General features: G+C 36.3%; 1 protein-coding gene across 11 annotated transcripts in view; it reads left to right on the top strand.

Annotated features, from left to right (window-relative positions):
• Positions 1-17,505, top strand: part of PCLO (piccolo presynaptic cytomatrix protein) — a 393,494-nt gene that overhangs the window by 227,078 nt on the left and 148,911 nt on the right. For 10 of the 11 annotated variants that reach the window (XM_074903436.1, XM_074903431.1, XM_074903432.1 and 7 more), the window contains 2 exons: positions 7,103-9,311; positions 14,538-14,686. In XM_074903436.1, coding sequence (XP_074759537.1) covers positions 7,103-9,311; positions 14,538-14,686 — 2,358 coding nt within the window. The remainder of the gene's footprint in view (positions 1-7,102; positions 9,312-14,537; positions 14,687-17,505) is intronic. The other variant, XM_074903430.1, reaches the window with a different exon arrangement.

The raw sequence follows: 17,505 nt of genomic DNA, 5'->3' as shown, positions 1-17,505 counted from the left end.
CAAAAGTTGTCAGTCCTGTTCCAAATTAATCACAAATCAGTTAGTCTGTGTAAAACTACCTCTTCTATGCAAACGACTGAGAACAACTATTCACAAAAAAGTAGGTGAAATGTAGGTTTAGATCCTGTTGAATATCACTGTGTAAGGGCCACATCTGTCTGTAGTTTGCATATCAAATTTCCATTGAATTTCTTCTTTCTCCCTCCAAGATCAAAAGAAGCCTTTTATGTGTTTAAATGAGGAAAAAATTTGATATCTTATGTCACGTCAGCTGTTAGGAAGTGCACTGTGCTGTTCCCCTTTCATTTGAAGTGAAAATGGCAATTTCAAACAATTTCACAGAGAAAATGAAAAGAGCGAGAGGATGTAAAGTACAGAAGTGCTCATCTGAGGAATGAGTGACTCTGACTGACACTAATGAAAGCAAAAAAACTCTGAAGAATGCTTATTGTTTTGGAATAGACTGTTTTTAAAAATCCTATATTGGTTTTAACAGAAGAGAAATTTATCTTTACAGAGCCTCCAAAGGAGTGGAAAAAAAAAAAAAAAAAAAAAAGAAGGAGAAAATCAAACTGACGGGCATCTCAGTGCTACTGTGTAGTGATTTAGAAACTAGTTTTCTGCCTGACTGCTCTGTCCCCAGAGCAAAATGCTCACAGAAAAGAAAAAGACAAGAGTTACAAGGAAAGCTCTAGTATATTACTCATGAAGCAGGGTATTTCTCTCCTGTACACAAGGCCAAATTCAGGTCATCAAATTCACCTTCCACTCCCCTTGCCAGAAGTGGCACATAAGCCAAGGCAGTACAGGTTGGCTGATAGGGTTTTACTCATGGGAAGAGTTTGTTCAGAGCAAGTATTGCTCCATTCTCAGCACTGCTGATGAGACTAGATTTTATAAATACATGTTCTAATTTATTTTCCTTACCATGCACAGTTCATCTGCTTCCCTTTACCTGTTGGCTTCAGAGATGGGTTCCCACACTCTGTGGTTCTTCGTGACATAGAAGTGACCCTGTGTCAAACATAGCTAGTGGAGAGAAGTTTCTCAATATTCTTGCTCTAATGTTTGTTACCAAGGGTTAACAAAGCTCTTCCCCTCTTGTCAGTGGTTACCACATAATAGATATTGTCCAGAAGGGTGCACAAAAACTTGCATGAGAAACTATTTCTTTGCAGAGGACAAACTACAAAACATTGTCCGATATCTCTGTTTGCATCCTACAAGAAGATGCGGTTATGGATGCCGTACTTAAAATGAAGTAATCTAATTTTAGTGTATTATGTTAGTATCTTTTGGAATTATGTTTCATTTATAAGCAATTTTAAAGATAATGTTAAATTATCTAAAGGTCTTTAATGAATGATAACTGATTTTCATAGATTCTTTGCAGTAAATTAGATGTTTAAAATAATGATTTGCCAAAATTTCTAACAGTTCTTACTGATGCATTTCTAATGATGAGGAGCACATACCACAATACCAAGTTACACATACCAACACTATAAGTAAAATATCTACATTACAGTTTCAGTTTTTACTGTGCATTTTGGGGGTTTGGAGGGGTTGCATTTGGGGAGTTTTTAGATACATGAAAAAACCCAGATGTGAGAGTTGAAACACAGAGAGCTACACCACAAGCTTCACCTTCCACCCCATCGCTGGGGTCCTGCATTGGTCCCTACCTAATGTGACTTCTGTTCTGAATGGGAGAGTAATTTCAGTCCCTCCATTGCTTGTCATCTCTTCTAGATGCAAACAATTTATTCCAAGTAGTTTCATTTAACACATTTAACACATCAGTGTGCATCTCTCAAACTGATACTAATGATGAGTTTGCTGAGCTTATTGACTGAATAGTCCTTGTTTGAATACAGAAAAGATTTGCATTGTTTTTCTGGTAATCACGGCACAGCCATCTTTCTGCTGACATTTCAAGTTTGTTGCAAGTCAACATCAGATGCTTCAGGAAACCTTACCCTGCAAAGAATAGAACTGATTTTACACCATGCTGGTGAGTCTTCAAAGGATTGTGACAGAGGAGTGGATTCAGCTATGACCCATTTCCCCTTTGCTTTTTTATAGCGTCACAGACTGGACATCATTGTAGTCTGACATCATTGTGTCTGTTACAGAGACAATCTAGTGGTGGCAAACTCTAATAAGGATACTGTTATTGCAATTGTAATTGGCTTGTGCATATTCATATATGTATACATATTGTATACATTATTTGCAGGATTTGTCCCTATTTATAGGAAAAAAAAAAAAAAAAAAAAGAAAAAAAGAAAAAGGTCTATTTTGTCAACTCTGAAGAGGACAGAAAAAGTTTAAGTTTGTTTGTGTTGTGATCACAGAAAATGTTAAAAGAACAATGAATAATGAAGGTTACATATTTGCTACTAAAATCCAAAGTATGCAGGAAGTATATAAAAGTTGTATGCCCAAGTGTGAAAGCTAATTTCTTTGAGCAAATGAAGCTAATATCCACGCATGACTAAATGAATAGAGAGGGAGGAAGATGCAAGAACACTGTGTCATATTCAAACAAATTCAGTGGAGAAGAGGAGGAAGAAAGAAAGATTGAGTAACTAGAGTCAAACACACTGTTTAGAGGTAGAAATTCATTACAGATCTCCTGAGCCAAACAGTCCCCCAAATAAAACTATCTCTTTAAAACAGATAAAAGTGGTGGAATGTATGAGTATTTCCTAGTGCTTGACTGATTCTTGTAGTGGGTCGGAGTCACGATGGCCTTGTGTCGTGGATGAAAGTATTGACACGGTAATGATTTAGAAAAATAATCTAGATTTATTAATAACTAACAACTATTTGTCAATACAAAATAACTCAGAAAGAAAAGAGGCTTATTCAGGTTCTAAAATGACAATATTAACCCTAACTTACTTAACGGTACCTTAATTTATACACATATGTACATGCGCATACACAAACCAGACATATACATACAGAAACAAAGGGGTTTGGATTCGGTAAAATGAACACAAAAGGGACAAGCACACAGGAACAAGGGTAAGGGTACGTACCCACACACACGCACACCCACCAATAAACAGGTGAAATAGAAGCTAGCTCAAAGAAAATTTCCCTCTCGAGTTTAGAGCAAATACAATGCCTTGGCATTCCTCAACGGGCGATAATTGAGACTCGAGCGGGGGGACTTCGCCCTGGCCTTCTGTCTGGAGCAGACGACACCTTAAGGGTTCTGGTACCTGAGAGGCATCCCAGCTCAGGGGAGATGCTGGTCACAGGCCGCTGCGATCCAGGAGAGCTCAAAGGGCCTCTCTGGTGGTCGCAGTTTATAGGATCCAAGATAACTGACTTTTGTCAAATACTATCTGGTGCCTTCCGGCAGTTGCACAAGAATTTGAATAACATGCAACCCTGTTATTGTTCCATCTGATCACATCCCAGGCACAGGTGTGCCAGGCCATCAGGAGATGATGGGCCATTATAACCTTTTCCAAGCACTTGGGAGGGGCAGGAGCCAGGCTCCTCAAGGTTATCAGTCCTTATATCCACAGACTGGTGTATGGCTTGGGGGAATGTGGATGGAATCACACCTGGCACCAAGCAGCCCAACAAGGAGGGCAGGGAGGGGTAAGAATTGCACCACCACACCTTGTCAGCAATGCCATCAAATTAGAGGAAAGAATAATAGGTAGAAAAAAGTATGTTTTCATAAAGATTCACAAGGAATAGGATGGTCACCTCAAAAGAATTATTCCAAAGTCACCACAAAATTTAACAGGGTTCACAAGCCTTTGTCCAGATGACTTCTAAAAATTAAAACTCAGGAGATAAAGCACATCAGGGCTAATATGTATTGGCAAGGCAGAAGAGGAAGGTTTTGCTAACTCTGCACACAACCTTCTGCTCAATGTTTTGAGTTCCTCACTGTGTTGTTATCTTGTCATTGAACTGCAAGACTGAGGAGTGCATTCTTCTCCTATCTTTATTATCTAAATGTTGTTAAGCTTTAAAAATGGTAGAGGAGGGGTAAGATTGTTTCTTCCTCAGTTCTTTTATGTGTAGTATAGGGGATAATATCTGTAGTTTTATATCAAGCACAAGCTTTGGACTTAGCTTAGCAAGGTCGACTCTGCCTCAGCAGCAGATCTGATCACCACTATGTCCATCCTGAAGGGACATCCCAGATTAGTGTGAAATTGTCTCTATATACAAGTGTCAGCAATAAAGTAATAGTGTTTATGATGTTGTCACGGTGAAATAAGAAGCAGAGTAATTCTAGTTGCAATCAGCATTTAGAGTGATCATTTACTAAATACAAAGTTTTTCAAAAATTACAGAGGGTGATAGATGGCTAGAAGTAAATAAAGATGGAAAATATGATAAAATATAGTAAAAAACTTAATGGATTATTCAGTCAGAGAGCTTCGTCACCTGTCTGACAACTAACCTAACCTTTAACCAGTAATTGTAGGGCCTAAGAATGCCTGCCTGTAATTTTATAGGTTTATTTGGGTCCATAGTAGTTTCATAGAGGTTTCAGCCCCATCTTTCCTTTGGATACTTGAAACCTAAAATGAGTGTAACATTATAAATGTGTTACAGGGACCAGAAATAGGGATAGGGATATACCACACAATTACTCCTTTCCACTCCCAATTCTTTGTGATTAAGAGATTAGAATTTGGTGAAGATCAGCCCTAGCTTGTCTTTTTTCCTTTCTAGTTAATTAATTCAAAGAAAATGCAAAAACTAAATTTAACAGCTACTCTAAGGTTATCTGCCAAAATACTTCAGTTGAACTTCCCTTCAGTGAACTTCCCTTCAATGTGCTACTGCAGTTCCCAGGTAGCATGCTAACATAACCAACAATGAGAATATCCAGGAAGAAAAAAAAACTCCACACATGTTATCACAGTCCTAACGTATTTATTTTTTTTATCCCAATATATAAAGTAAAAATAATTAAGACTTGCCTCTTGTGAGAATAGAAGCTGAGAACTAGAGGTTATCAATACTTTTTCAAAAGCAAGTGTACATCTTCCTCTAGTGTCTGTTAGTCTGAGTTTCTTTATATGGAGTCAAAGATATAAAAACAAGATGGGGGGGGGGGGTTTGATAAAATACATTATAAGCTGATGCTGGGATTTATTCATCAGCAACTTAACTGTCATCTGAAAATAATAATTCCATAAAGTATTGTAGACCTTTTAATGACTATGTTATTAATAGCTCTTCCCCAATACCAGTGACCATCTGTGACTGCTTCACCATCTGTGATTGCTATTTCAGTTTGGGAGGGGGAAATAACAGTGGTATTGCACCGAATTTACAATGTAAATTAATAGCCAACTAGACCTACTGTAGATGATTAATTTGTCTTTGATTATAAGTACACACTGAGCAAGAGAAAATTAGTTTCTTTGATTTGTTGGCACAACATGGGTTTGGGAAATGGCCACGGGAAGCTGAAAACAAAATTAAATTGCATTTATTGAAATCTGAAACATGCAAAAGTTGATGGAATTTAGATTAAGAGGATGAAAAGAGCTTAAATGGCACTTGAAAAGGTAGTGAATGTTTCTTTAAAGATCCATGGCAAATTATGTTGATTATTGTGATTTGCTAAGGTAACAGGGGAGAAGCAGAAGAGGGTTGTCAACACTTTAAAAAAAATTTCGCAATTTCTTGAAGACAGAATAAACTGATAAAACAGTAATTTATAAACTACTAATTAAAATTAATCTTGTTGACTTCTTATCTGAGTGAAGTAACTTTTATTTCAGAAAAAAACTCATTTTTACTTAATAACAGTTAATGCTTACTAAAGTGCTGTCCTTTCCTGTAGAGGCAGAAAAGCCAAGTTAGTTAATATTCTTTTTACTTCCCTTATTAAACTGTGCTGAAATGCTTCCAAATTTTGCTATTTACGCAACTGCATTCTGTAATGGCAGAGGTGATTATTTTTAGTGTATGTGTATAGATCAATATCTTTTCCTTTACTAAGGCAAAATCTATAGAAACTATGGGGGAGATAGGATACAATTTCAAGATCATTCAAGTCCCACTTAGTGTATCTTCATTGTGTGGGAGCCTAAGTTTCCTTCAAAACAAAAATAACTTTTCAAGTACCCTAGTAATTTCGGGTGCAATTTAGATTGCATCTAACCAGTTGCATTGCCTACTTTCCTAGTTGATGAAGAGAGAGAGGCACCTCAGAAAAATGACTCATCAAACTAAGGTAGCTACTTCTCCTAGATCAGGATGAATCATACTTCTGCCATTAACTGTGGGGAAGTCTAGACATCTGAACCAAACTAGATTCCTCTATTTTTATACAGCTTAACTTTTTTTAAGTTTTAAGCTGTAGCTTTGGAACTGGAACAAATTTCATTTAAAAGTCTTCAATGAACTGAAGAAAGCGCATACCACTTTTATAAAGCACAAGAATCTTCCCTGAAAATATATAGGTAGCAGCAGGTGAGGCAAAAATTACCAGATCAGCTAAGAACTACCTGTTGTACCAAATATGTTTGCACCAGAAAGTCCTGCTTTCATCTCTGGGTTTCAGTACAAGTTGTAGCTGCTTAGTATGTGCTCAATATCTGGCTCAGAGACTTTTATTTGATTGTACAGTTTATACATATATCTATATATGAATATGTTTCTATGTACATTTATAATTGCGTATTTTTTTTTCTATTAAATGCTATATAAAAGGAAGGTGTGTAGGTCTATATATATATATTCCCCTCCCACACACACATGTGCTGTGTATCTTTAAGCATATGGAAATAATAAAAAAACCTTTACAATTACAGTCAATTCAATTTCAAGAATATGAAGTAGATTTTTCAATCTTAGGCTAAACAAAGTCCTAGTGAATTTCACCCTTATTTTGCATTAGATTGCTTGTCTTCCTGACCTTTAGCAGAGTGACGGATCTTTTTTCATGCTGCTTTCTGCTGCTTATTCACAGATACCACAAGCTTTCCTCTCCGTTAGAGAAAGTATGTCATTAAGCCATACCATGAAAAAAAATTTAAAACGTGTGATTAATTAGCAATCAAGTCTCCAGAATAGTGATTCAGCCTTGTTTCTTCTATTGCAGGCAAAAGGTTCTTCAAGCATAACTCCATCAGGCACTCAAAAGAAGGTGAAGAGGACTCTGCCCAACCCACCTCCAGAGGAAGCAACAGCAGGAACTCAGTCACCATATACTTCTGTGGGATCAGTTTCACGCAGAAGGATTTGTAGGACTAACACCATGGCCAGAGCCAAAATTCTTCAGGATATAGACAGGGAATTGGATCTGGTCGAACGTGAATCAGCCAAGCTTAGGAAGAAGCAAGCAGAGCTAGATGAGGAGGAAAAAGAAATAGATGCCAAGCTGAGATACTTGGAAATGGGCATTAATAGGAGGAAAGAAGCCTTACTAAAAGAAAGAGAAAAGAGAGAGCGTGCCTACCTCCAAGGAGTAGCAGAAGAACGTGACTATATGTCAGACAGTGAAGTTAATAATACCAGGTCAACCAGAATAGAAACTCAGCATGGCTTGGAAAGACCACGTACTGCACCCCAGACAGAATTTAACCAGTTTATGCCACCACAGACCCAGCCAGAAACACAGTTTGCCCCTGCTACAAGCCCATATGCTCAATATCAGTATTCATCTCCTGCCCTGCCAACTCAAGCACCAACTCAGTTCACACAACAATCACATTACCAACAACAGCAGCCTTTGTATCACCAGCAGGTCTCACCCTATCAGACCCAGACAGCTTTCCAAACAGGAGCTACTATGTCCTTTACTCCACAGGCTCAACCTCCACCATCTCAACAGCCATCATACCAGCTCCCGTCACAGATGATGGTGATACAGCCAAAGCCAAGACAAACCACATTATATTTGGAGCCTAAGATAACAACAAACTATGATGTAATTCGCAATCAGCCCCTCATGATAGCACCAGTTTCAACTGACAATAATTATGCAGTTTCCCAGCTGGGTAGTAAATACTCTACCTTGGACTTAAGGATAGGACTAGATGAGAGAAACAGCATAGCAAGCAGCCCTATATCAAGCATATCTGCAGATTCATTCTATGCAGATATAGACCACCACCACACACCCCGAAATTATGTGCTGATTGATGATATAGGAGAACTTACTAAAGGAACAGGAGCGCTTGGTTCCAGTTTTAGCCTCCATGAGAAAGATCTGACCAAAACAGATCGACTGCTTCGCACAACTGAGGCCAGGAGAGCACAAGAAGTGTCAGACTTCCTAGCACCACTGCAGACTTCTTCTAGGTTACATTCCTATGTTAAAGCTGATGAAGATCCAATGGAGGACCCTTATGAGCTCAAACTTCTGAAACACCAGATAAAACAAGAGTTCCGTAGAGGTGCAGAAAGTCTTGATCATCTGGCTGGCCTGTCACAGTATTACCATGCGGAGGGCAGCTACAGGCATTTTCCAAAATCTGAGAAATATAGCATAGGTAGGCTTACTCTTGAGAAACAGGCTGCTAAGCAGCTCCCAGCAGCCCTCCTTTACCAGAAGCAGTCAAAACACAAGAAAGCTTTGATAGACCCCAAACTAACAAAGTTTTCACCTATTCAAGAAAGTAGAGACCTTGAGCCTGACTATTCAAGCTATATGACTTCTAGCACTTCAACACTCGGGGGAATTACTACTAGGGCAAGGCTTCTTCAGGATGATATCACTTTTGGCCTTAGAAAAAACATCACTGACCAACAGAAATACATGGGGCCACCACTGACTTCATCCATTGGAGCAGGCCTTGGGACTGCACTAGGTCCAACAATGAGATCCACATTACAAGATGAAGCAGACAAAACTTATAGCAGTGGTAGCAGATCTAGGCCATCATCTAGACCCTCCTCAGTTTATGGGCTTGATTTGTCACTGAAAAGGGATTCTTCCAGTTCTTCTTTAAGACTGAAATCCCAAGAAGCTGAACCCTTAGATGTTTCCTTTAGCCATGCAGCACCATCTGGAAGAACTAAACCCACCAGTCTACCTATTAGCCAAAGCAGGGGAAGGATCCCAATAGTAGCGCAGAACTCAGAGGAAGAGAGCCCACTAAGTCCCGTTGGACAGCCAATGGGAATGGCAAGAGCAGCAGCTGGACCCTTGCCACCAATATCTGCAGATACCAGGGACCAGTTTGGATCAAGCCATTCATTACCTGAGGTCCAGCAACATATGAGAGAGGAGTCACGGACTCGAGGCTATGATCGAGATATAGCCTTCATCATGGATGACTTCCAGCATGCCATGTCAGACAGTGAAGGTAAATTAGGCCTCAGACTGGTATCTTACTATCACAACGCAAATCCTCATTTCTATGCATGTGTCTAATTTTTGTTATACTTCAAAGACTTGTTCTTTTTTTCTGTTCCTTGGTGCATCTTCTGTGTATCTACATTTTTGGTGTTTGATTTCTTTTGTTTTATCTGATATTTTTTATTTTACCCTAACAGCTGTTTCTGGATGGTGTTAAGCTACTCTAGCATGCTCACTGTATTGTTGATGATTTGCTTTCCTTTTGGTTTGCTTGTGCATTTTCCTTTTCATTTGTTGATGTCTACTTTTCCAACGATCCTGTGTAGACTATTCAATGTACAATACAGACCTTACCATAAGTCTTTATGTGAAGCCTTTTCCAGTGACTGTGAATCATTGAACTTATTTGCAATATTTTTTGTTGGGATTTGGAAATAATCTCCCAAATCTCTAAAAAACTCTAGTACTTTTATTTGCATGAAATTTCATGATAGAATTCAAGAACTGATAATTCCATCTCCCAATGCACCACTTTAGATCTGTGTTTATATAGAAATAATTTGTCCACTAAGTACATATTGTGTGTTAGAACCATATAGAGCATTACGTAATAGCAAAATAACGTTCTACATGTGGTTTGTCAAAAGCATCCTGTCATGTGGACTTCTGTGCATTCAGAATTGTGATGATGTAAGATAATTTGTCATTTGGATGGTGCAAGACAATCTCATCCTTCAATAAACTTGCATAAAGTATTTTACTCCTATTGATGGGTTATGCAGCGTAGCTGGTTTTATATGCACCCCATACAATATATCTGCCAAATAAGCACAAGAGTTTATATCATTTTGGTTCATGAAAGGAACCTTTCTGATGTATTATATATGGTGCAATTAAAAATGTTTCTTCTAAGTAAGTACAGCAGAATGTTAAAGCTGATGTCGAGTACTAAATAATTGCAAATTATGTATCAATTTTGTTCGAGTCAGTTCAGACTTAATATATTCTAAATTGTTTAAAAATCATAAAGACACTTTGAAAGACAATGACATTAATATGTTCAAAATTGTATGCGCTCCCTTAACTTTTTCTTATGTGTATTTAATGCACAATAAAAGAGACTTTGCATGCGCTATATTGTCTGTAAATGGCAATGATTGTCTCAAAAGACACATTTGCATGATTATGAAGTAGTATGATTTATCTTTCAGGTTTATAGTAACCTCAGCGTTCATTATTGCATTATTGGTTTTTTACATAGGCTGAATCTTTCATAAGCATTAGAAAATTGCATCCATTTGCCTTCCTGCTACCACAGTATATTAAAGGGATTTGTTCTGTAAATTTCTTTTCATATTTCTTAGATATTTACAACACCCTCATGAAGTCTGTGTTTCAGAAGATGTTCAGGATCATCAGCTTTTTTGATTTTTATCAGAAGTTTAAATCTTTTCACTGTTCTTAAATTCTTAGCACACAGAGTCCTATAACTAAATCTGAAGGCAGTTGAGAGGAACTCCACAAGTTACAACTCATATCATTCTTTTTGAATAAGTAGATGTTGTCTTGTCTCAACTCAACTTGTGACTTTTAAGGGTCATTCTAGTGTCACACTGTGAAAGATTCAGGACTTTTCCTCCTGAAAACTAAGGAGAACCAAAGTGGACCAAAAAAAGCCTCTTTGCTATTCCACCTCATATAAACAGGTCATAGGGAATTACATTTCTGTGCTACAATTCATAATGTTTCTGTTATATATTTGTGGAAGGCATCCATGTTACATTTTAGGTTGAACATGTTTTGGTTTTAAATTAGCCTCTGATTCGTTACACTCTTTCAGAAGTATTCTAACTCAATTCACATGTGTTTATTAAAGATTGATATGTCCCCGAATAACAGGGCTTCCTCTTTCAGCAATATTTTTCTAATTTCTATCAAACCTTTTTTTCTTCACAAATAGCTTATTTTTGAACCATTTTATGTAAAGTCTTGGGAAATCAAAACACTTTATAACATTATTTTCAAATACGCTGTCTAATAGCAAGTAACATGAATTAGAAATAATTCATATAATTTGGATGTAAGATTAAAAATAAATGTTCCAAAGAAGCAATTACAGTTCTTCAAAAAGTTATGGCCTTGTTTTTCTCAGACAGCACTTTTCTCTGTAGTGCCCTGACACTGAACAGCTATTCTGGTGTGTTGTGTTCAGCCTTTTAACACAGTTTGCTTTGCTTTTTCTTTTTTTATCTTAAAACAACTGTTGCATGGTGTTAATGAAAATTCATTAAAAGAATTCAGTCTTAAGTGCTATCTTAGTAAAACTCTTCTTGTTCTAAAGCTTGAAATTTCATCTTTAGAGGCTTTTAAAAATTAAGTCAAAATATTAATTTTTTTTTTCTTCAGTTCAAATTGAGAGATATGCTTGACTTTCCATTTGTTTTTTTTAAGTCACATTGCATAATGAATCCAGTAAGAGAATACACATAGGACTTTCAGGCCAAACCTTCTGTTTTTCACTAAGTGCACCTACCTACTGTAACAAATCTTAAAACCATGCTTCAGCACATAACTTCAAACAGGTTAAAAAAATGGCTCTAGTGTCAGAAGAGCACAACATCCAGAGGTTCTCATTGAAAATAAAATATCGATTTGAGCTTTGGAAACACCTGGTATTTTCTCAGGGTTCTGCATACCATGAAAGCTCTGATCCAGCAAATAGTTCTTTATTAACCCTACAGCTGCTACAGCTTCCACAAACTATTAAGTATGTTGAAGGTACCATTTTCCAAGGATACTGAAGCTAGTACTCAGTTTTATGAATGTAAATAGTCCATGCTGATAAGCTAAATATTAAATATACCTCTTCTCACCTAAAGGATTTTTTTCTTTTGTGTACTAATTTGTTAATTCTACCATATCTCTATATATCTCTGTAAGTTTAAAATTGAGATATAAAGACATCAAGACATAAACACAGCTGACCTCTTGTAATTTTTCATCTGAGGGATTTAGAGTGATCAGTACTAGTTCTCTGATGAAGTTTCTTGGACTTCACAGCCTGGAATTCCATTTTACCTTGTTAAACTGAGTACGACTAATAGCATGGGACCTTACTGACTCCACCAGGAGTTTTTTTACAGGTGGAACCATCTGGCTGCATATTGTTGGTCTTAGAAGAAAGCATGTATCCTCTCAGATCAATGATTCATCTTGGCTGTTCTTAGGTTTCCATCCAAAACAAATCCCAACTAATCAAGCCAAAACCAATTGTATGCATGTACATATGAGTGTGGCATATGTGTGTCTATATACACATACATACATTACTTCTTAATAAAATTTCATATAAAATACACACATTCATCACATTTTCATAAAAAGTAGTCTTGTCTGAACTGCAGTATGGGTTTCTATATTATGTTCTGGCTTTTCAAAAGAAAAAATCCAGCAAAAGTTATTTCAACTGAGACAGGAGGAAAAAAAAATCTCATTATTTCTTCTGCTCAGGTAATGATATAGATTGTGATAGTGAGCATTAGTATCTGGGATCAGAAAAATGTGTTAGGTTCTTAATGTAAACTTTAGGAAGAAGTTCTGTCAGGATGAGCTATGAACCAGCCTGCTGTGTGCAGATGCAAGTCACCTGGAATAAATGTGTAATGCGTAAAGGATTTATATATTAGATTATAATGAGTTATTGAGAGCAATTAATCAATAAGTAATCACTAGCCAGACAATCATCAGCCTTTAATAATGTTTCTATTAATTTATATATGCTGATCTAAATAATATTTTCAAATAATTTCATAATAGATAAAATTTGTGCTGTTAGGAAGGATGAGACTGCATAATAACTGAACCAAGAATAAGAATTGTCCAAAGGCCTAATATACTATAGGATGTTGTTTTTTCCACATACAAAATATTATTTTTCAAAATCATGCATACATATTGCTTCTCTTTTGGGATAAATTTAATAAAATAGTAATGAAAAAATAACTTTTTCTTCCCTCTCATTAAACTTTTTTCCAGCTATTTGTTAAGCCAACTAGATTATGTTTACTTTAGCAACTAGAGAAGATTATGCACACTACCATTTTTCATTTTAAATTCTCTTCTGTGTCATGGAACAATTGCTTTCACTCTTGTTTCTATAGCAACAACTGACCTTATTTAAGGTTTGCAATTTCTGGTGATATTGCTGAAATAAATATTGTCATTCCTTGAATTCCAAATTTATCTTGCCTATTAAAGCTTAAAACTCAAACCTGTATTACATTATAATTATCTGCACATTATTATGGTTTACACTGATGGGCAATGTAGATGAAAATCTGTACGTTGTGTAGTGGAAATATTATTAAACACATAGGGGCAGATTCTGATCCCAATGGACCCTATGTCAGTTGACTCAATAATCAGTAGGCATAAATATGTGTATTTATTAAACTGATTTCAATTAAATGGTGTTATTTGATTCCACAAGGTTGTCTAACACCAGAGATTTTATACAGGTTTAAAACTGTTGCAAATATAAGAACACTAGTCTGAAGAATTATTGCAGAAAGAACATACTGACTAACTTTCCACACACAAAGGTTCATACTGCAAAATGGGGGGATAGAGTTCAAATTGTGAACACTTGCAATATTTCTGCTTAGAATTACAAAGAATGTAGATAGCTTCACATCTTCTTTGATTTGGAATGATACTGATTTCATAAAGGAGTCTCAATTTTCTTATTACTTCTAGATGATTTCCAAAATATTTTGGACAATATTCAGTTCAGAAGTTTGGGAACTAATGGAGGTTGGGTTTTGAGGGTCAGGTTTTGGGGTTTTGCTTTCGGTGTTTGGTTTTTTTTTTTTTCCTTAGCCTACTGCAAAATAACTAATTTGACTAATTTTTTTCATCAGATATTTTAGAAAAGTGTGAGTTCTGCAGTGTGTTTCTGAGCTGCCAGAAAGAAGGATATGGCTATAGCACTTGGCAGTGGGTTTCTTCTGCTATTTAATATCCATAGTTTTGACATAGACAGAATCTTCTCACTTTGTTATATCACTTACAGCTAAATTATGCCTGAGTTCAATGTCTCAAGTCTCGCCTGTAACTTTGCTTTAGCTGCATGGCCAATTAATAACCACTATGCATGTTTGCTATGCACAATGCACATAAATGCCCTTTGCCCAGCACTGGATCAGAACATCTGACCTGTCCTTGGTTTTCAAAGCCTATCACCTCCGTCGTGAAGAAACAGATTGGTTTGACAAGCCCAGGGAGTCTCGTTTGGAGAATGGACATGCCCTTGACAGAAGGCTGCCAGAGAAGTTGTCCCACTCTCGACCACCAAGTCAACACCAAGATCAAGTAAGCTGTCAAGTAAGATGTGCCTTTAGTTTTATAAATGTTTGACAATTGCATACTATTGCATAGTAAAGGGACTACAGGGTTAATCAAATTCCAGCTACATTCATCTGAAGTGCAGTTGCACCTGTATTTGTCATCAGTACTTGATGAAATTAGAGTAACATTCGTCTGCAATTCAGTATTTTGCAGGTTGTCTTTTGATTTTTGAAACATATCTGAAAGGAATTAATCTACTAACGAGAACTATCTATACATTAGGTATTTCCTATTTAAAAATAAATTCAACCTCTTCTTTTAGTAGTTTAATGAAAGGAGTTACTTTATCCCACTTTTATTTGGTCAGTATAATCCCAACAGTCTGTGATCAATTACTGAATAAATCAGCAAGACTTTATCAGTCTAACAGGTAGAATGTTTCATTTATTATAGCAAGAAAGAAAAATACCATATTCTGCTTTTCAAGCTTGCCAACATTGAAATCCATCACATGTCCACTTTATATTAATGTTTATAGATTTCAGATCATTTAAGATCTTCACTTGACTGTTTCAGTTATCATTATTACCGATTAATTGAGATTATACTCTGTTTTCCATGAGATGCAATGGATGCAACAGAAGGTCTTGCATGACCCCTTTGTGGTATTTAAAAGCTTATATTGTTCATGTTAATTCCTCAGATAACATTCAAAAGGAATATCCTACTGTCATGCAGCCTTCAGAACTTTTTTTCCTGGTGAGCATTTTCACATTTGACAATAGAATTACATCTCAGAATTCACATTTGACAATAGAATTAGGTTTTATGTAGTAATGAAATAAAGATGTAGATTTTATGAAGTAAGCATTCAAATATCTTACAATACAGGCTGTCATTTATTTCTATTTTTCCCTCTTTTCCTACCTCTAGTTTAGCATATGTTAAGATTTATGCAGCCTAGGTTGTACTGATCCTACCCATTTCTCATTGAGAAAGAAGGTTTTACAAGTTACAAGTCTTAGAGGAATCTATTCAAATAACTTACTCTGTGAACCTACTTTATTGCAGGATAAAAAAACGTTTTAGAGTTTTCACAGATCTTAATATCACTGGAAATAGATAAAAAAATGCCTATCTGAGCACTTTAGTCCTCATGAGAAACATGCATTATTCTGAGCATACATAATTTTATTTGACCACTACAACCATAAGGTAAAATTAAAAATTTGCCTTGAAAATCAGGTTTCTCCCACCTTGTTACTTGCTGTTATCCTGAGCTCTGTGATATGGAGATTGTTGGTAAGATGTATTTAACTTTTAGAACTCCAGAGATTTTGTTCTGGGAAGCAGTTACAAGGCAAGTTACTAGTCACAAAGGTCCAATCTTTGTTTTTTCTCTCTTATGAATAGCACTGCACTAGGACTGGTTGAAAGACTTTGATCAAATTTTTTCAGGAAGAAGGTTAAGGGGTCTCAGAGTTTTTGTTTTCCTAGATTATTTTCCAGAAGAAATTTTTTTTTTTTTTTTCTTCCTGAAGTTGTTGTAATATCCCCATGTTCATAGGGAAATAGAGATACCACATTTAAAATCTTGCCAAAGGACTGTTTTAAGGGTTTGTAAATTCTGGGATGTAAATTGGAGAGTGAACATGTTTTAAATGATTCTGGGTGGTGCCGTGTAAAGCCTCTACAGAAAAAAAGTAATGTGGATGGAGAAGCTTTACAACAGTTCCGCCTTTTTCTGTTTCCATCCAGGTTATCTACTGTCATTCACCCACTAGTACAAAATAGTATCAGTGTGTCTGCAGAAGGGAGAAATGCCAGTTCACACCAACTCTGCATCATATACCTGGTCAAAATGTTACTCAGAGCTTGTGTATGCTAAATATATTCTGTAAATGTTTGAGATAGCTTTAAAAAAAAAAATATTTTCACACACATCCAGAAACTAAATTACTTTAAGACGACAATGGTCAGAGCCATTTAAAAAAGTTTCATTAGCTTCACACTGAATTCTGAAAGTAAAACACTTAACAATAGAAGCAAGTAAATCAGTATTAACATCTCTAGTTTTTAGCATTCATTTTATATTTTAGAACGATAAAAAAACCCAAACAAACAACCATTTTCAGGCCAATGAGTGTGGTGATGCAAAGTAAACATTCCCTAAAGGCTTGTCTTTTCTGCAACGAAGAAGTTACTGACTTCTTTGTCCCATGCTGTCTGTTTCCTGTATCCACAACTCAATTCTGTGCAGAGAGCTATAGTTTCCAAGCATAATGTATTCTGGAGCCAAAAATGGTGAGCTGTTCTTCATCCTGACCATCTGAACAGGGCTACCTTCACCTTTATTTGTTGCAGAGGCTTTCCTGAAATCAGTTAGGACAACAATGTCCTAGTTAGCGTAGTAATTAAGCCATTGCAGCTCCTTTAATATCTCATACTGAGCACAAACCAGCCACAAAAATGAAGTATTTGCATCAGTAGCACTAATCTGCTTGTAATGTATCAGCCAATGTTTCCAAACACTGGCTATAAATTTGCCATTTTTATTTTCTCCTTTGTAAAAAGTGTGAATATTTTACTGACCACTAAGATATTTGTATTCCAGAAGATTCTTTTCACATGTGTAAAAGATCAATTTCCACACAAGCTGAAATCGGAACTGCTCGATTACATTCCACAGAGCTTGTACAATTTAAAGTACTAAATAAAGCACAGCCCTGTGCTTTTGAAACAAGAATGCAATGGATTAACAACCCGGAACTTCCAGGTTTCCATGGATTTCTTATAACCTAGTGGATTAAGCTCACATACTGTATTGCTAATAGTAAAATATATTTGTTTCTATA

This window comes from Athene noctua, chromosome 3, assembly GCF_965140245.1.
Source record: "Athene noctua chromosome 3, bAthNoc1.hap1.1, whole genome shotgun sequence".
Classification (NCBI taxonomy): domain Eukaryota; kingdom Metazoa; phylum Chordata; class Aves; order Strigiformes; family Strigidae; genus Athene; species Athene noctua.
The sequence above is the reverse complement of the archived record's forward strand: the minus strand, read 5'-3'. Positions and strand labels throughout refer to the sequence as shown.